The sequence below is a fragment of the Coenobita brevimanus genome, chromosome 103 (assembly GCF_032717465.1).
Source record: "Coenobita brevimanus isolate Jiangsu-jjx chromosome 103, ASM3271746v2, whole genome shotgun sequence".
NCBI lineage: Eukaryota > Metazoa > Arthropoda > Malacostraca > Decapoda > Coenobitidae > Coenobita > Coenobita brevimanus.
This window is the reverse complement of record NC_137056.1, coordinates 34,643,430-34,665,691: the sequence shown is the minus strand read 5'-3', so window position 1 is coordinate 34,665,691 and position 22,262 is coordinate 34,643,430. Positions and strand designations below refer to the sequence as shown.

At 41.9% G+C, this 22,262-nt stretch overlaps 1 protein-coding gene across 1 annotated transcript in view; it reads right to left on the bottom strand.

The window, feature by feature from the left end:
* Positions 1 to 22,262, bottom strand: part of LOC145415746 (proton-coupled amino acid transporter-like protein acs) — a 174,184-nt gene that overhangs the window by 103,227 nt on the left and 48,695 nt on the right. Inside the window, exon 5 of the mRNA XM_080284981.1 lies at positions 19,621 to 19,722. Within this exon, the coding sequence (XP_080141107.1) occupies positions 19,621 to 19,722 (102 nt within the window). The remainder of the gene's footprint in view (positions 1 to 19,620; positions 19,723 to 22,262) is intronic.

Below are 22,262 nucleotides of genomic sequence, written 5' to 3'. Positions count from 1 at the left end.
TACAGTGATAGAAAAGAGAGGAAAATGTGCAAAAGAAGTTGAAAGTAGAGTGACACAAGGAAGAAAAGTCACTGGTGCAATGAAGGCCTTGATAAGAAACAGAGGCTTGAGTGTTGCAGCTGCACGAGCTTTACATGAGGGAGAGTTAGTGCGAACTCTAACAAAAGTGTGTGGGACTATGGTGTGGCATGAAAATGAAAAGTCAAGAGTAAGAGCAGTGGAGATTGGACTGCTGAGGAATGTATGTGGAGTACAGAGGGTGGATAGGATACAAAATAATGTGATTCGTGAAAGATGTGAGGTGAGGAAGTCGGTGGAAACCAGAAATGAAGAGAGTGTCCTGAGATTGAATGATCATGTGGAAAGAATGGATAACAATAGTGGTAAAAAAGGTATACCTGAGCAAATTTGAAGGAGAGATTAGGTGAGGTAGGCCAAGGAGAAGGTGGAGAGATATGGTGGATGAGTGTGTGAGGAAGAGGGGTTTGGAAGTCGGTGAGGCAAGGGAACTGACATGAGATCGAGCTGGCTCAATGAATTTTGTGAGGAATAGTGCGTGATAAGGGAGTTTGGCACCCCTTGTGAGCATGGCAGCGTCGGGATTAACTCAATCGGATACACTGTGTGAAGCTGCAGAATGTGGTGAATGTTTTTGGCGTATCTGGTAGAGCCAGGATTCCGGGGGCTTGAATGATGAGTGAATGGAAGTGTGGACCGTTGGATTGGGTAAATTTGTGCTGTCTGGACACTGCTACTCCTCACCCTGCCCTTGGGTGGGAGAGGAGGTCTGGATGATGATGATGATGATGATGATGATGATAATATATATATACTGTATATATATATATATATATATATATATATATATATATATATATAGTATCCTCGCGTCCAACACGGTAATATTGTCATGCACAGGTCCCGTGTTGGATCAAAAACGTGTTGGACAAACAACAGAGCTTATGCGGAAAAATGAATTATGTCAGCAATCCTAGGAAAAGTCACCCTAAATACCTACCATATACCTTTAAATATACTGGTACTACTGTAATTATAATAAATGGTGCTATACTATGAATGATGCCTAACCTTTTAGGATAGTGCTGGTGGGCTTGCTGGGAATGGAAGGTGGTATCCGAGGCTGTAGGTAGTCCCACTGGGTCCCCGGAGGATGGCTGCTGGCGTCACTAGTGGGCAATGGCTGCTGTCCTCCTCAACCTCCCTCATAAATCCTTCGAAATCGCACTCAGAATCACTATCCTCATCCACATCCATGGAAAGTCCTGCTTCTGCCTGTCCTAGCACTCCGTAAGCCTTCACTGCTGCCAGGATCTTGTCTTGGTTTTTTATTATGGTCCTCACGCTGGTTTCATTCACGTCGTAGGCCTTGGTGATGTCCACTTTCCTCTCCGTTTTCTTCTTCCTCTCGATGATTTCTAGCTTGGTGGCCTGAGGGAGGTGCTGCCGCTTCTTGGGGTTCTCAGAAGGCTTCCTAGGCATCGTAAGCAGGATAAAATGCAGTTACAAGGGCAGAAAATGCAGCGAGAAAAAAGCACCTTGCAATGCGAATTATGCGACTGAGTGGCACTGTGGCGGAAGAAATTTAAACAAAACATCACGTGCGAGCAGAAGCATTTTTGATTGGGCGACATCACGATCACGTCACGATAGCAGGTGGGGGAGGCGACTTGATCAGACGTTTTGATTGGCTGTCAGCATCACAGGAACATCCAGTATGACTGTGTTGGACCGGGGGTGATCGTGCTAGAGGCGAACTCTGCAGATTTCGCCCACTTCTCAGAGCTTCGTGCGTGTTATGCTAATGCACCCATGTTACAGTAATTAAATTGTATTAAATCGTACTAATTTTTTGCTCTCCATGCTGGACGTGAATCGTGCTGGACAAACGCGTGTTGGATGCGAGGGTACTGTATATATATATATATATATATATGCAGTATATATATATATATATATATATATATATATATATATATATATATATATATATATATATATATATATATATATACACTCACACACACATATATAAAAATATAAATATATATAAATATCTATCTATCTATCTATTGCCAGATGCCATAATCACGTACGGGGTGGCCATTTGACTCTGAGTTATTTGTTTTACATGGACGGGCACTAGCCTTCCACCAACCTACTTGACACGTAGGGAGCACGTATGGTTTGGTTATATGGTTACCACCCAGCGTTGTAAATGGTTTCTTAGCTTACAGGAAACCATTTGGCTTGTCACTCAATGTAAAGCCACCTGTAATGGAAAGGAAAGCAATAAGTAGTGACAGGAAAGATGGGAGAAATAGGAAGAGAGGAGGGCAGGCACAGAAAAAGAATGATAAAGGCTAAGGAAGGAGTAGGCAGCACTACATCAAGTGAGTGGATGATGGTCGCCACCACCTACCACTATATATAAATACAAATATATATATATAAAGGAGCGTTGTGGTGTGGATGTGGATGTGATAGGAAGCGTTAGGAGGAATACACTGAGATGGTTTGGCCATGTGGAGAGGATGGAGGGTGAAAGACTGACGAAGAGAGTGTATGTGAGTGAGGTGGAGGGGGGAAGAGGGAGGGGGAGGCCGAGGATAAGATGAAGGGAGGGGGTGGAGAGGTATATGAGGGGGATGTGGGTTGGGAGCAGGGTAGTGAAATGGCAGGGGACAGGGCGACATGGAGACAATTTGTTTGTGGCCACCGTGAACGGGATTGAGGCGTCTGGCAATAGATAGACAGATAGATAGATAGCTATATGTATATATATATATATATATATATATATATATATATATATATACTGTATATATATATATATTGTATATATATATATATATTTTTTATGCGTCCGACTCTGGACAAAGGCGTCAGGGCCTATATCTCGGGGGCAGTAGCCTATCCCAAGGCCCAGTAGTCCTCCTACACCTCCACATGTCACCACTTCGGCGCTAACATCCACCGTCCATATTGAATACATGCTAGGGCTGTCTCATACAGGACTGATGTATTGGTATTAGCGGGGGTATTTTTACGACATGTCGGCGGGTCATCTGGTAGAATAGGAAAGTCTGCTTTTATGAAATTCAAATCCTTAAACTGTTCCCTGCCCCAGCCGGGATTCGAACCTGGGTCCATCAGGACTGCAGGCCGCCTCTCTACCGATTCAGCCACCGCCTCCCCCATATATATATATATATGTTTCCTGTGCACCATGAAACCATTTACTACACTGGGTGGTAACCATATAACCAAATTTTGACGCCTGGTGGTTTAGTGGGTAATAAATGCGCTCCAATCGGATTGAGCGGGTGAAGGTTTATATCCAAGGGGTGGTTGGGGATGATTGCTCATGTAATGCCACTCAGGGATGATTGAGGCTGGTCACTCTCATCTTAAATGTCGGGACCAACTGCCTTGCCCTGGGCTCCTAAGCTCCTCATGGGGCAATGTAGGATTGGATGATGGCTCTATATATATATATATATATATATATGTATATATATATATATATATATATATATATATATATATATATATATATATATATATATATATATATATATATATCGCTATTCTCTAATTTGTAATAATTAATACATCTTCAGTAACACAGTATCAACAAATCAGTTCTTAAAAAAAAAAAAAAAAAATTTACTTCTACAATGGGTATGCAACCATCTAATGATACCTTCATACATCAAATACCTGGTCACTTAAGGGATGGTAACTTAAAGTGGATAGGGTAATAAAAGAGGTACAAGGTAGGGCAGTGGATGTTGGAGTGGCCCTGGTGAGAGAGGGTAGTGTTTGGAAACTCCCTGTACTCTTGTTTGCAGATGATACTGTGTTATTGAGTGAAGACGAAGGGGAGCTGCAAGGCCTGGTGGATGAGTTTGGGAGAGTGTGTAAGAAACAGAATCTAAAGGCAAATGTAGGGAAGAGTAAAGTGATGGTCTTTGAGAGAGGTGAAGTCAGTGAATGAACAGTGATGTTGGATGGTGAAGAATTGGAAAATGTGAGTACATTTAAGTACTTGGGTAGTGTGAGGAGTAAGGATGGAGCTTTGTAGGGTGAAGTGCTTGAAATGGTACAGTAGGGAAGAAAGGTTGCTGATTCCTTGAGAGCAGTGATAAGAAGCAGGGAAGTGAGCATGGAAGTGGAAAAGTTACTACATGACAGAATTGTGATACCAACTCTAATGTATGGAAGTGAAGCTTGGACGTTGTTGGAAGGACACAAGTTAAGAGTGAGAGCAGTGGAAATGAGTTATTTACGAGGAGCCTGTGGAGTCACATGGAAAGACAGGCTGACAAATGAGGATATAAAAGAGCATTGTGGTGTGGATGTGAATGTGACAGGAAGCGTTAGGAGGAATACACTGAGATAGTTTGGCCATGTGGAGAGGATGGAGGGTGAAAGACTGATGAAGAGAGTGTATGTGAGTGAGGTGGAGGGGGGGAGAGGGAGGGGGAGGACGAGGATGAGATGGAGGGATTGGGTGGAGAGGTATATGAGAGAAGGGGGTGTGAGTTGGGAGCAGGGCAATGAAATGGTGAGGGACAGGGCAACGTAAAGGCGATTTGTTTGTGGCCACCCCGAATGGGATTGAGGTGTCTGGCAATAAAAAAATTAAAGAAATCTTCACCCTCCTAATCCCTTCCTCTGAACTTAGCCTACATAGAATAGGGAGCTCTGAATACAGCACACTGATCTCACTGGGATTATGTATTGATATTTCAAACATTTTCTCAATCCTGATTTAGTACAAAACATCACACACAATTTCCAATAACATATGATTAATGAGGTATACAGGAAGCAATGAAGACACTTCCACACACTGCTGCAACTGGCATATTCAATGCAGTATGGTCACCATGTTTGCAGGCCATGACTCTCTGCTCCATGGTTAAAGGTTGTCATTTCTCTTTTCCTCAGCTCATTTTAAGGCTGGAATATAGGCTAGAATGGCAATGATGATGATGATACTCTGGTTTTTGCTCACATTACAGAATATCCTGTATAGTTGTAGCAGTGCAGCAATCTCTTGTGGTCAATTTACAGTATTAAGCTGATATTCCTCCTGTATGATTTTTTTTTTTTTTTTTTATGGATTACATTCAAATGCTGATTAGGAAATATGGGCAGTCCTCACTATTGTTATTTCAGCGGTGTGTTTTAAAAATATAACAATGCTAAGAGTGCAACAGGGGGGACAGGTTAAAAATTAAATAAACAGTAGTGCGCGAGTTGGTTCTGAAAGTGCGAAATGTGGGTGGCAAATCCAGTGTCGTGTTGCAGAGTGTGGCCTGTATCTTCGTCACAAACCATGGCCATGGATAGTGAGGAACTACCGATCCAAAATGTAAGCAAAATCCTGGCAGCCTTTAATGAGTTTAACCCGTGGACTACACCATACCTCATATGTGGGTGTACCAGCATGCTGTGACATGCTTTTTATTTGCGAGATTTTCAACAATGCACCAAAAAGGTTCTAGATGGATCTGAGTGACAAAAAAATTTATGGGGTATTAGAGTAAATGGTAACTCTCATTCCCACCCCCTACCTTGAGCCCAGGCGCTAAGCAGCACCAGCAACAATGACCCAAAATTGTTTAACATAAATGAGGAGTCAATAGGAGGAAATGGAACAGAAGTAGGGTGGTAGATAATGAGTGTAAAAGTAGCGCGCTAAGCTCATATTGGAACATGTGAAGCAAGCTGGCAACCCACCTGGCAAGCTGGGAGCCTGGCGACAGTCCGTCGTTTCTGCCCCAATATGCATTTCATTTTCCCTCTTTCTCTGGAAGCATTAGGAGGGAGGTGGCATTTCAATCTTACTGCATTTCTCCTTGCATCAACACCTCTCTCCACCCCTTCCCTCCCTCCCTCCACACACACACACACACACACACACACACACTTATAAACTCTTGACTAACATAAGAGTAGCATTTCATTATATGGATGAGATGATGAAAAAATTGATAGTGGCCATGATCTGCCCCAGGTTAGAATATGCAGCGGTAGTGTGGTCCCCACACAAAAAGAAAGATATAAACAAGATTGAGAGAATACAAAGAACAGCAACCAAGATGGTCCCCAGTCTGGCTGACCTGTCATACAGAGAGAGGCTGGAAAAGCTGGATTTGCCTTCCTTAGAGGAAAGGAGAAAGAGGGGAGACATGATTGCAGTGTTCAGGACCATGGTGGGAGTAGATAAAACTGACAAAGAAGATCTGTTTGTATGGGATAAGACAGCAACAAGAGGACACGGAATGAAATTGAAAAAGTCAAGCTGCTTGAAGGATATCAAGATACATAGCTTTCCTTACAGAAGTATAGACTTATGGAATAGCCTGGACAAAGAGATCGTCCAGTCTAAAAACTTAAACGAGTTTAAAGCTAAATTTGACTTACTGAGAAACAGCGACGGAAAACCACGAGCATAGCACATTCCGTGTATATCACAATTAGGTATATTAGATAAATACATAAATATTTGGAACGACTTAGACGAAGAGGTGGTGCATGAGAAAAATATTCATGTGTGTAAAGGTAGACTTGATAAATGTGGATCTGGAGACAGGACAACATGAGCATTGCTCAATTCCTGTATACTACCAATAGGTAAATACACATATACCACACACACACACACACACACACACACACACACACACACACACACACACACACACCACCAGCCTCCCTTACACCAGATATCGCTCAGCTACAGGTCCAGCAATATCACAGCTACATAAATACTATGTTTATTACATTGGGAACATGGATGTCTTATCACATTACAGAGATAACTCCATTATCCGGGCTATGTGGCGTGAAGTGGTGCCTGAATAGTCAAAAATCAAGATTAATCCAGTGGAAACAAAACAGAGGTACTGTTAGACTGATTTATTTGCCAGTAAATGTACAATTGTACACTTAAAGCAGCAGAAATACCTTACCAATTCAATTCATATTCCTCCAGCTTGTTTCTGTACTTTTCTGACAATATTCAGTTTGGTAAGTTACTTTTTCTATCTATCTATCTATTGCCAGACGCCTCAATCCCGTTCAGAATGGCCACAAACAAATCGCCTCCATGTCGCCCTGTCCCCTGCCATTTCACAGCCCTGCTCCCAACTCACACTCCCCTCTCTCATATACCTCTCCACCCCATCCCTCCATCACATCCTCAGCCTCCCCCTCCCTCTCCCCACCCTCCACCTCACTCACATACACTCTCTTCATCAGTCTTTCACCCTCCATCCTCCCCACATGGCCAAACCACCTCAGTGTATTCCTCCTAACGCTTCCTATCACATCCATATCCACACCACAACGCTCCTTTATATCCTCATTTATCAGCCTGTCTCTCCATGTGACTCCACAGACTCCTCTTAATTAACTCATTTCCACTGCTCTCACTCTTGGCTTGTGCCCTTCCAACAACGTCCAAGCTTTACTTCCATACGTTAGAGATGGTATCACAATACTGTCATGTAGTAACTTTTCCACTTCCATGCTCACTTCCCTGTTTCTTATCATTGCTTTCAAGGAATCAGCAACCTTTCTTCCCTGCTGTACCCTTTCAAGCACTTCACCCTCCAAACCTCCATCCTTACTCATCACACTACCCAAGTACTTAAACATACTCACAGTTTCCAAATCCTCACCATCCAACCTCGCTGTACATTCACTGACCTCACATCTCTCAAAGACCATCACTTTACTTTTCCCTACATTCACCTTTAGATTCCGTTTCTTACACACACTCCCAAACTCATCCACCAGGCCTTGCAGCTCCCCTTCGTCTTCACTAAACAACACAGTATCATCTGCAAACAACAGTACAGGGAGTTTCCAAACACTGCCCTCTCTCACCAGGGCTGCTCCAACATCCACTACCCTACCTTGAACCTCTTTTATTACCCCATCCATGTACAGCTTGAACAACCATGGAGATATGACACATCCCAGTTTCAACCCAACTTTCAAAGAGAAAAATTCACTTAGTTCACCATCCACACGCACTGCAGCCTTAGCACCATCATACATACTCATCACAGCATTCAACAACTTCCCATCTACTCCATATATTCTTAATACTTTCCACAATCCTTGTCTATCCACCCTGGCATATGCTTTCTCCAAATCCATGAAAGCCGCATACAACTTCTTTACCTTCTCTTGAAACTTTTCCACTAAAGATCTAAGAATGAATATCTGATCTGCACAACCTCTTCCCTTCCTAAAGCCTCCCTGTTCTTCTCCAACTAATTCCTTTGTTCTTTCTCTAACTCTGTCAATAAGTATCCTACTATACACTTTTCCTATTATACTAAGAAAACAAATGCCCCTATGATTACCATACACTTCTTCTTCTCCTTTTCCTTTGTTTCATTCATTCATTCATTGCCAGACGCCATGTATCCCAAACGGGGTGGCCAAGGGCTTAGAGTTAATTGTTTTACAGGGAGGGGCACTAATCCTCCACCAACCCCACTTGACATGTAGGGGCAACGTTATGCCAACAGCATCTGGTGTTCCCAGGCGGTCACCCATCCAAGTACTAACCAGACCCAACGTTGCTTAAAACAAGGGAATAATTATACCTGACTTCCAATCCTCCGGAACTCTACCTTCCTCCCAGGAAAATCTGCACATCTCCCACATCCATTCTACTACTATCTCTCCCCCATGCTTCAACATTTCACCACACACTCCATCAATTCCTGGGGCTTTCCCCAATTTAACTTTCTTCACTGCTTCCACAACTTCTATCCTACTGATTTCTTCCTGTCTTCTCACCTCCCTCCTTCTCCCAGCCATTCCCCAGCCACTTATACTCGCATCACTTCCATCCTCTATGTTCAGGAATTCCTTAAAGTGTTCTTTCCATTTGCTCACTTTTTCTCCCTTCTTTTGCACATTTCCCACATCCACTCTACTACTATCTCTCCCCCATGCTTCAACATTTCACCACACACTCCATCAATTCCTGGGGCTTTCCCCAATCTCACTTTCTTCATTGCTTCCACAACTTCTATCCTACTGATTTCTTCCTGTCTTCTCACCTCCCTCCTTCTCCCAGCCATTCCCCAGCCACTTATACTCGCATCACTTCCATCCTCTATGTTCAGCAATTCCTTAAAATGTTCTTTCCATCTGCTCACTTTTTCTCCCTTCTCCACTAGTAATCTACCATTTTTATCTTTCACTCCCCTAGTAACTTCACTTCCACCCTGTCTTACTCTCTTCACCTCTTTCTAGAAAATTTTCTTATGGTCCCTCCACTTTACACTCAAATTCCTTCCAAATTCCTCATCCACTCTCTTCTTACTCTCTCTTACTAATCTTTTTACCTCTCTCTTTCTTTCTACATATAACTCTCTCTTCCTCCTTTCAACTTCTTCCATGCCCCTATTTCTCATCCATTCATTGTATGCTTTCTTCTTTTGTGCCACAGCCTGTCTCACCTCTTCATTCCACCACGCTGTTCCTTGCACCCCCCCTCTGTCTTCTCTTCATCCCACACACCACATCACATGCTACACATATTTCTTCTGTGAATATCCTTCATACACCTTCCATGTCCCCCTGCCGCTCCAATTCATATTTGCCCAATCGTTCCTTCCCTTCTCTCTTATATTCTGCCTTTTTCTCATACTCTTGTAACCTTTCCACTCTCCTTGCAAATACTCCTTCTTCCCATCCTTCCCTTCTTCTATTCCTCCATCTTATTTGGATCTTGATTCTGGCCACCATCAAGTAGTGGTCAGAAAGTTCACTCCCCTAACCTCTATGAGCTCTTGCATCCATTACACATCTTTGCATCCTTTCATCCACACACACATAATCAATCATTGCCTTCCTTTCATTCAGTTCACCACTCACCCTTCTCATCACTCGCCATGTATACCTGTGGATCATTTTATGCCTGAAGAGAGTATTGGCTATCACCAACCCCCTCCCAGCACAAATGTCCACTAACACACTGCCATTCTCACCTATCTCAGCAGGCACACCCCACTCACCAACTATTCCATCCACCTTCACATTCCCTACTTCATATCACTGATCAAAAACACTCTCTCATTCCTTTCAAACTTTTCCATGCACACTTCCACATTTGTCCACAACTTCTCTCACTCTGCTTGCACGATCTTGCGTTGGTGTATACACGCACACAATCGCCCACATTTGTATTCCAACTTTCAATCTTACCCCCACAATCCTTGACCCAACTGATCCATACTCTCTTATATTCTTCTTCCAAAATTTACTCACAACTATACACACTCCTTTTGCCCTCTCATTCTCACCTACTCCTGCACATATTACTTCTTCTTGCTGAAAAATTTAGTTCCTGTTATTACCGTCACGTTCCTTAAGCCGTACCTATGATTGTTTCCAGCGCAATGGAAGAAACTCAATATTCTCAAAGGTGGATTTCATTTCCGAATTTCCTAACTGGAGGTTAGGTTAGGTTAAATTATTAGGTACAGTTAAGCCAGGTTTAGTTAAACATTTATGTTAGAACAGTCTCTTCCGCCATTACGTTAACGAATCAAACAAGAGTTGCCACAGCAGAACAGCTAAAAACAATGAGGAAACAGATTTAACAAGAAACATTTACTTACCAACCAAGAAAAATTAAGAAAAATATAACAGACTATCAGGAAGACTGATTTGTTAAGGTGCTTGTACTGCTTAAAGTAAAGTGTATCTTTAACCTCCTCAGTGGCCATGAATTCAGATATTTGTGTGCTCCTGTGGTCAGCCTCAGGACCATTTTTCATCATCATCATCATCCAAACCTCCTTTCCCACCCAAGGGCAGGATGATGAGTAGCAATGTCCAGACAGCACAAATTTGCCCAATCCAATGGGCCACGCTTTCCATCATTCAAAACCCCAGAATCCTGGCTCTATTGGATATGCCAAAAACATTCACCACGTCCTGTAGCTTCACATAAATGTATCCGATAGAGTCAATGTGGACGCTGCCAAGTTAAAAAGGGGTGCAAAAAACCCTTGATCATGCACTTCTCCTCACAACATTCATCCAGCCAGCTCGATCTCTTGTCAGTTCCCTAGCCTCACCGACCTCCAAACCTCTCTTCCTCACACACTCATCCATCATATCTCTCCACCTTCTCCTTGGCCTACCTTGCCTCCTCCCTCCTTCAAATTTGTTCAGATATACCTTTTCAACACTTTCTTATAATCCAAACTCTCCACATGACCATTCCATCTCAGTACACTCTCTTCGATTCTGGCGTCCACCGACTTCCTCATTCCACACCTTTCACGAATCACATTATTTCGTATCCTATCCACCCTCTGTACTCCACATACATTCCTCAGCAGTCCCATCTCTTACTCTTGACTTTTCATTTTCATGCCACACCATAGTCTCACATCCATATGTTCTATCTATCTATCTATTGCCAGACGCCTCAATCCCGTTTGGGGTGGCCACAAACAAATTGCCTCCAAGTCGCCCTGTCCCCCGCCATTTCACTGCCCTGCTCCCAACTCACACCCCCCTCTCTCATATACCTCTCCACCCCATCCCTCCATCTCATCCTCGGCCTCCCCCTCCCTCTTCCCCCCTCCACCTCACTCACATACACTCTCTTCGTCAGTCTTTCACCCTCCATCCTCTCCACATGGCCAAACCACCTCAGTGTGTTCCTCATAACGCTTCCTATCACATCCACATCCACACCACAACGCTCCTTTATATCCTCATTCGTCAGCCTGTCTCTCCACGTGACTCCACAGGCTCCTCTTAAATAACTCATTTCCACTGCTCTCACTCTTGACTTGTGTCCTTCCAACAATGTCCAAGCTTCACTTCCGTACGTTAGAGTTGGTATCACAATACTGTCATGTAGTAACTTTTTCACTTCCATGCTCATATGTTAAAGTTGGCAAAAACACTCCTTCATGTTAGCCTCATGCAGCTGCAACACTCAAGCCTCTGTTTCTTATCAAGGCCTTCATTGCACCAGCATCTTTTCTTCCTTGTGTCACTCTTCTTTCAACTTCTTTTGCACATTTTCCTGTCTTTTCTATCACTGTACCCAGGTATTTGAACTCTCTCACCATTTCCAGTCATTCTCCACTCACTGTAACATCACCTGGGAGTCACTTTCTCTCTCAATAACCATCACTTTACTCTTTTCTACATTTACTCTCAAGGCACGACACTCACAGACATCAGCATAACTCTGCACTAGCCTACCAAGTTCTTGTCCAGTACTTGCAAGCAGTACTGCATCATCAGCATACAACAAATTTGAGATATTCCATCCATCACCATTCATTACCAACATCATCCCTCTCTCCATTACTCATGTTTTTACTTCTCTCATCACCCTATCCATATATGTATTGAACAACCATGGGGACATCACACAACTTTGTCGCACGCCCACACCGATCGTGAACCTTTCACTTAGATGCCCATTACCCTTACACATGTTTCACTACCATCATAAAAACTCTTGACAGCAACTAGCAGCTTACCATCTACACCGTACATGTGCAAAACTTTCCACAATCCCACTCCATATACTTTGTCATATGCTTTTTCCAGATCCATGAATGCCATTAACACCTTATGGTCCTTCTCACAAGCCTTCTCTGCTATCTGTCTCACTGCAAATATTTGATCCACACATCCTCTGCCACTCCTAAAGCCATCCTGTTCATCATTCACTAGGACTTCTGAGATCTCTCTTACTTTCTCTATAATGATTCTTCCATATACCTTCCCTACCACACTCAGTAAACTTATGCGACGATAATTCTTGCACTCATGTCGCTCACCTTTATTTTTGTACAGGAGTACAATCACAGCCTTTTTCCACTCTGCAGGCACAGTTTCACTCATCCATGTCTTCTTACATATCTCCAGCAAGCACTTCATTCCACTCTCTCCACTACACTTAAGCATCTTTGCATACACCTCATCAATCCCAGCTGCTTTCCCATTTTTCAGCTGCTTCACAGCACTTTTCACCTGTGTGAGTGTCATGTCTCCTGGCACTGCATTCCTTCTCCGCACACCCCCAAAACCATTCATATTTACGGCCGCTCTACTCTCTCTATTCCCATTCATCAGGCTTTCAAAATATTCTTTCCATCTGGTCCTTACTTCATCTCCATGGGTTAATAATCTACCACCTGCATTCTTCACACCATCACATTTCTTTCCGCTTTCACTTCTACATTTCTGCACCTCTTTCCAGAATAACTTCCTGTTTTCAGAGTAGTTCGCGTTCATTTTTCTTCCTAGATCATCATTTACCTCCTTCTTTTTCCTCTTTAATAGTCTCTTTACATGCTTCTTGCTCTCAATATACTCAGTTCTTAATTCAACGGAACCCGTGTCTTGTAACCACTTTAGCTATGTCTTCCTCTTTTCCTCCACCACTCTCTTAACCTCTTCATCTCACCATGCTGTACCTTTCCTCTTTGTTGTTACTCTTGCAACACCACACACCGCTTAAGCATTGCTAACTAAACAATCCCTATATGCATTCCACAGGTTGTCCAGATCCATTTCATTCCAGTTCACTGATTCTAACTCCTACTCTACTTTGGTCCTGTAATCATCTGCCAATTCTTTGATTCTCAGCTTCTCAACTTTCAGTCTTTCTCCCTGACTGCTCCTCTCTCTCTTGATCCACATCACTCCTCTCAGCTTGATCTTGCATACCACAATCATATGATCTGACAGACCTCCACAAAGTTCTAAATCACAAAGTTCTAAAATCAATTTCCTTTTCTTACAGATGTGAAAACACTCATCTGGTGCACCTGGCTTTTTTTTTCTTCCCTAAACCCATCCTGTGATTTCCTATGATTCATGAAAGAATTATTAAAATTAGGGTGCATGTTACATTAGCATGTAAACATTGACAAAAACATTTGGGATGAACATCTGACTGCTTGCGATGGTAGAGCTGGGTCGTGTAAAGATACCAGAGACCTTCGTTCCCTTCCCATAACTGTTCGCAATTTTTTTTATAGCTTGCCCTAACTCAACATCACTGACATCGGTGCAGTAAAGCGTTGTTCAAGGCCGGCAGCCATGAAGGGGTTCATGGATTACATAGTTGTTTGTATCAGTACTCTTTCTTTCACACATACACATAACGAACAAAAGAATGAGCAGTAAATGTACACTTAACTTTAAAGGGCAGAAATAACTGTGTGCTCAGTCAGTGTGAAATGTATTGGGAATAGTGATATCGAATGAAGAATGTGGAACTGAATGCTAACTTACGAGAAAATGTGGGATGAAGGAGTAATTTTTTTCTAATTAGCTAACATTTTTGTTCCATTTTGTCCCCTAAAATTTGAAACATAAATTTTCGTCCAAGCATACAGCCTAAAGACCTTACCAATTCAGTTCATACTCCTCTAGTTTGTTTTCTGTATTTTTTCTGCCATAAGTACTTTGAGGGTGGTAAATTATCTTCTCTTGCTGAAAGACTTCCCCCCTTAATATCATCACATTCCTCAAGCCGTACCTATGACTGTTTTTGGCATAATGAAACTTACTCAGAATTAGGGCACATGTTACATTAGTATGAAAACATATTGGCGAAAACATCTGGGATGAAGTGAATGCCCAATGCCGTTTCTTACTAAATGTGAATTACGCAGTTGCACAGGGCCCCTGAAGCCACCAGGGGGCCCCCAAGCTGCCATTTGAATTTGAGAGAAAAAAAAGATGTTAAGATTTTTTCACAGATCTAGCCTCTTTTCATCTTAAAGTGCACCAGACTGATGCATTTCAATGTTAAAGGGATGCCCCCGGACTACCTAAGAGGGTTTAGAATCCCCTCACCATCTATCTATCTATCTATATACCTAGGCTGCTTCCCCCAAGGAAAGGGAGGTAGCCGAGACAGGACAACTAACTCTCCATTTACTCATCCATTCAAACACATTCATTCGCATCTTAGCCCCAAAGGGGAGAACGGACAGATCCTCACCGCACCACACCCCACAAGGGTCAACTGCGCAATGCAACCAGTGACATCCGCAGCAGGGCCCGACAGCAGAACTGGTTTACCCCCGCCACATCATAATAGACCCATCCCCTTACCTGCACCTGACCTGACTAGCTGATCAGATCATAGTTTCACAAAATAGGGGCCCCCAAACAGCATTTTGCATAGGGCCCTCAAAAGACTAGAAACGGCACTGTGAACGCCTGACTACTTGGGATGTTAGAGTAGGGTCGTGTAAACATACCAGCGACCTACGTTTCCTTCCCATAATTGTTCACAGTTTTTTAAAGCTCACCCTAACTCATCGTCACTGACACCGGTACAGTAAAGCATTCATGGCAGGCAGCTATGCAAGGATTAATGGAATACATTATTGTTTGTATCAATGCTCTCTCTTTCACACATACATATAAAAACGAACAAAAGAATAAGCAATAAATGTATGCTTAACTTTAAGGAGCAGAAATTACTGTGCTCAGTCAGTCTGAAATTTGTTGGGAAGCACGATATCAAAACATTGTGAACTGAATGCTAACTTTCGAGAACACATGGGATGAAAGAGTAATTTTTTCTGATTAGCAAACATTTTTGCTCCATTTCATTCTCTAAAATTGTGAAACCCATAAATTTTTGTCTAAGCATACAGGCTAAAGATCTTACCAATTCATGTTCCTCTAGTTTATTTTCTGTATTTTTATGACTATTTTGAGGTTGGTAAATTACCCTCTCCGGCTGAGAGATTCCCTCCCTTATTATCATCACATTCCTTACGCCGTACCTATGATTGTTTCCGGCATAATGGAAGAAACTTACTCAACGTACTCAAAGGTGGATTTATTTACCCAATTTCCCAGCAGGAGCCCAGGTTAGGTTAGGCTAAGTTAGGTTAAATTATTAGGTAGTTATGCTAGGTTAGGTTAGGTTAGGTCATCAGTTGCCTCACCAAACCCCACCAGTCTTGTGATCAAGTTGTGAGCAGGTGTGAGTGGGGTGGTAAACTCACGCTCATTTACCCGTGGCTCGCTCGCTAGCAACCAGATGTTTGCTGTTTAAACTGGAGCTATCGTACAGAAAATTTTATGTATTACTGCATTACTGAAGCGGTCACAGCCCAGATATACCAAAACCTGGATAATCTGAATCTGGATAATCGAGCTTTCACTGTACTATAATTACATCCAACTTAGGTGCTGTAGCATTGTTAGAAAACAACCGCATCCACACACACATATACACCTCAGAGCATTAGGATCAGAGGATCATCATCTGGCCTCCATTGACTGATCAGTTTCTAGGTTTGGTGGCTTTAGTGCTAACGCTAAGTAAATACTAGGCTCACCATATCATTAGCAATGATATACCAACTTACTGGTATGATTACATCCTGCTAAGGTACGATATTTATGGTGGAAAAAAATTCATAACAATAAATATACCCAGCAGCCTCAAAACACAAACCTGACCTTCTCATCAGAGCATAGTTAGCATGTCCCTGGTGTCTTTATTGGTAAAGCTAGGTAGATACTACGCTCACCACATCATTAGCAATAATGTCAACTCACTGGTATGATAATATCTCAGCAACCCCAAACCACAAACCTGACTTTCTCCTCAGAGCACAGTTTTCATGTTCCAGCCAGAAATGCAATTTCTGACAATTATTTTTCCCAAACCATGCCGATTAAAAAAAAAAAAATCCGTGGGTAACTGCATGTTGCAATTTCCTAGCCACTGATATACATTCATCATCTAATCCTACATTCCCCCATGAGGAGTAGAGGAGCCCGGGGCTAGGCAAGTTGGTCCTAACATTTAAGAAGAGAGTGACCAGCCTCACTCATCCCTGAGTGGTATTATGTGAGCAACAAACCTCAACCACTCCTTGGATATAAACCTTCACTGACTCAAATCCGATTGGAGTGCCATAATTATCCACTAAACCACCAGGCGACAAAATTTGGTTATATGGTTGCCACCCAGCATAGTACAGGAAACCATTTGGCTTGTCACTCAGTGTAGAGTCACCCACAGGCAGAATGAATAGGAAAGAATGAAGGAAAGAAAGACAGAAGAGGGAGTCTAAAGTCACCCACATGCAGAAGGACAAGGAAAGAAGGAAGGAAAGAAAGAAGAGGATGCATGTTACGGAAATATGTAAGAGACCAATGCTACCATTTCACCACATGATGGGAGATGTTTGCATGATCCCGCACCACAGTCCATGGGTTAAAGATCAAGGGACAATGAACAAAAACTGTCAAGTGAGAGCTCAAGAGGTTCTAGATGCCACAGAAAACAGACTCTATTAATGCTGAGACAGGCATGCCGAGGAAGTGAACAGAAGGCATCAGACTCTGATCACCACCTTTACTCCACCCCAAGAAGAAGATCCAATGCCCTCAACATCAGCCAAGGATGATGATGATGGTGCATCTGTTGCGTCTGCCTTGAGCTTTGAGGGGTTCATGATATGACTGACGTGGAGCATGTGGTGGTGCTGGTGGTGATCTGGTGGAATCAGGCAGTGTGGAGGCTGCTAAGATCAGAGCACTGTAATTGCCTTAGCCTACCTTGCACAGATTTTAAGGTAAGCAGATGTTGTGTGGGTTATGCTTACTGTGTACAAATGTTTAATATCCCATAATACATAGGCAAAATGACAGACCAGAGGGCCAATGCAATGACTTTTGAGACAGTAACCCCACCAATTACAATTTTCCCCCAGAGGTATGCTATTTGTAAAGTGTGAAATTTCTAGACAGCGAGGTCTTCTACCTCCCAAATTCTTGAGTATTAACCAAATGTACTGTGCTGGATTATGACAAAAATGATCACAAAAAGGTATATACTGTAATTTATAACAAGTATTTTTTTGTACAGTAAACCCTTCGTAAGTCGAACATTTAGAAGACGGAATCTTCGGTAAGCCGTACTCAGGCCGAGACCATGTATGTAAGTAGGCCGAGATGCAGAGGTAGGGGGACAAAAGTGGTGCTAGGAGGATATGTGGCCACCAGTCTGCTGCTTGTCTGATTTCACTGGCTTTGAAGTCTCAGATTATCTTGAAGTTATGCAAAAAGTTGGTGAGAAGAATACTAATGAAGATGATGTCATCCAGTGGCTTGATATGGATGCAGATGATCCTGGGTATCATCATCAAACAGAAGAAGAAATTGCTGAGTCCATGGCCAGGAAGAAAGATGAAGATGACGATGATGACAACGAGGAAGAGAACAGTGATGTTGGATGCAAGAATCCATACAAATTATCCCAAGTTTGTGAAACAATGGATGTTGTCATATCTTAGCTGGATTATATTGATGATGCAGAGGCACAAAATTTTTATACGCATGTAAGGGAGTTGCGAGGCTTGGTCATTCGTCGCCAGTATTCGCAGACGAAGCAGATGAAGATTTATGGCTTCTTTATGCCTTAGCCAAGGCGTCGGCCTATCCTTCCTCCTGATTCCAGCAGTGATTCTGCTTCTACAACTCTTCAGATAGCCAGCACTTCAACTAGTGCTGGCACAGACACCGAATAGTGTGACACCAAATAGTGTGTGTGTGTGTGTGTGTGTTTATGAAAACTCTAATTTGATTAAATGAAAAAAAAAAATGTGTGCATGTGACTTAGTGTTAAGTGACCATGATTAAAGTTCAGTATTATTATTATTGGAAGTGTTACACTGCAGTCTATTATAGTGATTACATTTAAGTTTAATTCTTAATGTTCAGTGAAAAAAATACTGGGTACTGTCTAGAATGTTACGTTAAATTGTGAACTCTACCACCTTCACCACTTCCGTCTCCAACACAAGCTGTTGACGGGTCTGTGCTACCTCTAACGACAGGTAAATTACGGGCACTGAATTTTTTTCTTTCTTTCTTTATTCATTTATACACTGTATATGCTCCTTTACTTTGGTGTTGAAAAGACAAGTAATAAGTACTGTCTTTGAATATGGGGGGTCAAAATCCATCTCCAGCACATGCTGACGGCAGGTCTGATCTGCCTCTATGAATGATTTTCTATCAATTAAAGGCACAGTATATTAAATGCACTGAAATGTTTTTTTGCCATAACTTATTTATTTATATACGCTCCTTTAATTTAGTGTTGAAAGGACAAGTAATAGGTATTGTCTTAGCAATTTTCGGGGGTGAAAATTCGGTAAGATGGAAAATTTGGTAATTCAAACCAGGGCAGACCCCCATATAGTTTGACTTGTGAAGGGTTTTCTGTATTACTAATCTTCCAGTTTACACTCATGCCCTCGTGTCCTTCCATCATCTTTCACAAAGATCTTTCTCTACCCACTTCTTTTAGTCCTTTGACAACACAATAATCTCTTCTCTCTCTCTCTCCTCTAACCTGAAGTTTTATTAATATATTCTGTGGGCTGGATAGTGATCACCAAACCTACTATCATGAAAAATTCACCATCCACCAGTCTTCCAGTAAGTTATGTGGCATTAGCCAGAATACAGATTCTTTATTGTGTCTTAAGTACTAAAAACAAATCACTGTATGGTATATGTGGTACTAACTTTGAGTGATCGAATCATGGAGATGGCGAGAAGAGGGATAATAAGAATTGCCATGTACCCATGAATATCAATCTCACTCCCAGGAATTTTGCAGTCTATAACCTGAAAAAGACATAATTTTTAGCATATGAGTTAAGATATCTAGAGGGGAAGCAACTGGGAAAGCAGTGTGGCAGTGCTGAAGAAATAGCAGTATGTATATGGTAAACAACACAAGAACAACAATCTTATTAAGTAATACTCTGAGGAGGAAGGATGGTAGTACAAGACTGGAGTCGCACCAGCAGATACAGAAAATGGAAAAAATTAGGGGAAAAAATGTTACATGAAAAAGCCCATTTGAAAACATCTTACATTCATATAGTTATGAATTTAATACAAGATGTTCTATCAAAATCACAATAAAGACAACTCAAGCATTAACAGGCATTAAAAGCTTTCACATCAATTCCTAACAAATACATCATCATAATTATGATCCACATCTTTTTCTCACCTGTGAATGGGTTAAAGTAGGGTCCAGGAAAAAAAAAAAAAAAAAAAGACTAATAAATACACTGTAACTGGTCTGCCCAATTAAATGGGCCACATTCTCATTCACTCACCATTCAAACCCTCAGAATCCTGCCTCCACTTCGGTAATATAACTTCCATGCATATGTGCTTCATAACTACCTGTCAGACAAGAGTCAATTTGATTATTATTAGGTTCAAAGAGCTGGCAAATGCTAGTCACTAGCTCTTCCATATAAATTCATCCAAACATCTCAATTCACTATAATTTCCTTAACCATATTAACTTTCACACATCTGTTTCTCTCATTTACATTACCTGTCTATCTACTTCTTGGCCTATCAAGCCTCCTCACATCTTCAAAATTTCAAAATTGCTCAAATACACCCTTTTCACCATTCTATTCAAACCAGTCTCTCCATATAAACACTTCTGTATTACCCTAAATCATTTCAACCGGCAATAAAAAGCAAATGTAGGCTCCCCCTGTTATAATACCCTAACACATGAATTCACAATGTACTATCATTAAACACTTCAAGAAGCCAAAACAAAGCTCCTTACAATAGTTACAGGTACAACAACTGATTTGGAAAATGTCACAATACTAAAACAGCCACTCCCATTTATCCAAAATACCTTGTAAATTCTAAACTTGCCCATAACACTGTACAAACTGGCAGGAGGCAGATCTTTTTTTTCTTTTTTCATTTCTTACTAAATTCAGCAAGTGTTTAAGATGTCTGACTTGGGTTTATGTTTATATTTTGGGGGGCACTCGACTTCATCAGTATCATTGAAATGTCAGTAAACTTTTTCCAGATGCCATGTCTCTCTCATCTGCATTTCTCACCTGAAAAAAGTTTAAATACCATATTGCAATTCTAATAGTAGGTGGGCGCACCCATCATCCACCCACTTAGTGTAGCAGTACTCTGCTTTAGGGGAGCTCTACACTGAGTGGCAAGCCAAATGATTTCCTGTAAACCAGGAAATCATTGACAATGCTGGGTGGTAACTTTATAATGAACCAACACATGTTCCCTATGTGAAAAGAAATGGGTTGGAGGAGGGTTAGTGCCCCTACCTCGAAAATAACTAAATTATACACATGATGCCTTGGACCAGGACTGACCAACAGGTGACGACTAAGGACCGAACAAAGGACATGGTATGGACTGCAACATGGAAGGTAAGGGGTATGAATGATGAGGTGAAAGAGAGACAGATTGTTCTGGTGCAAGAGAGTGCAAAAGTGGATGTATGTGAAATAACTGAGACTAAATGAAGAGGTGAGAGTGTGAGAGAATGGGATTATGGATGGGGTATATGCATGGGAGTAGGTGAGAATGAGAGGGCAAAAGAAGGAGTGTGCATTGTTGTGCGTAACAGATGGAAGGAGAATATAAGAGAGTATAGATCAGTTGGTTCAAGGATTGTGTGGGTAAGACTGAAAGTTGGACTACAGATGTGGGCAATTGTGTGCATGTATGCACCAACGCAAGATTGTGTAAGTAGAGTGAAAGAAGAGTTCTGGACAAATGTGGAAGCATGCATGGAAAAGTTTGAAAGGAATGAGAGAGTGTTTTTGACAGGAGATATGAATGGAAAAGTAGGGAATGTGAAGGTGGATGGAGCAGTTGGTGAGTGGGGTGTGCCTACAGAAGTGTATAAGAATGGCAGCACTCTAGTGGACATTTATGCAGGAAGGGAGTTGGTGATAGCCAATACCCTCTTTAGACAAAAAATGATCCACCGGTATACATGGTGAGTGATGAGAAGGGTGGGTGAAGAACTGAATGAACGGAAGGCAATGACTGATCATGTGTGTGTATATGACAGAATGAGAAGGTGTGTAATGGATGCAAGAGCATATAGAGGTTGGGGGAATGGACTTTCTGACCACCACTTGGTGGTGGTGAAAGTCAAGGTTCAAATGAAATGGAGGAACAGAAGAAGGGAAGGACATAAGTATGTAGTTTTTTTTTTTTTTATGCGAAGAAGGAACCAAAGGCCACGAGCCCGCAATAATTGTTCCTTCCAAAAGAAAAACAAAATACAAGAGAAAGCCAAAATCAAGATCTGTTCATTTCGAGATGCCTGGACACACTGTGTTTGAAAAACTGGA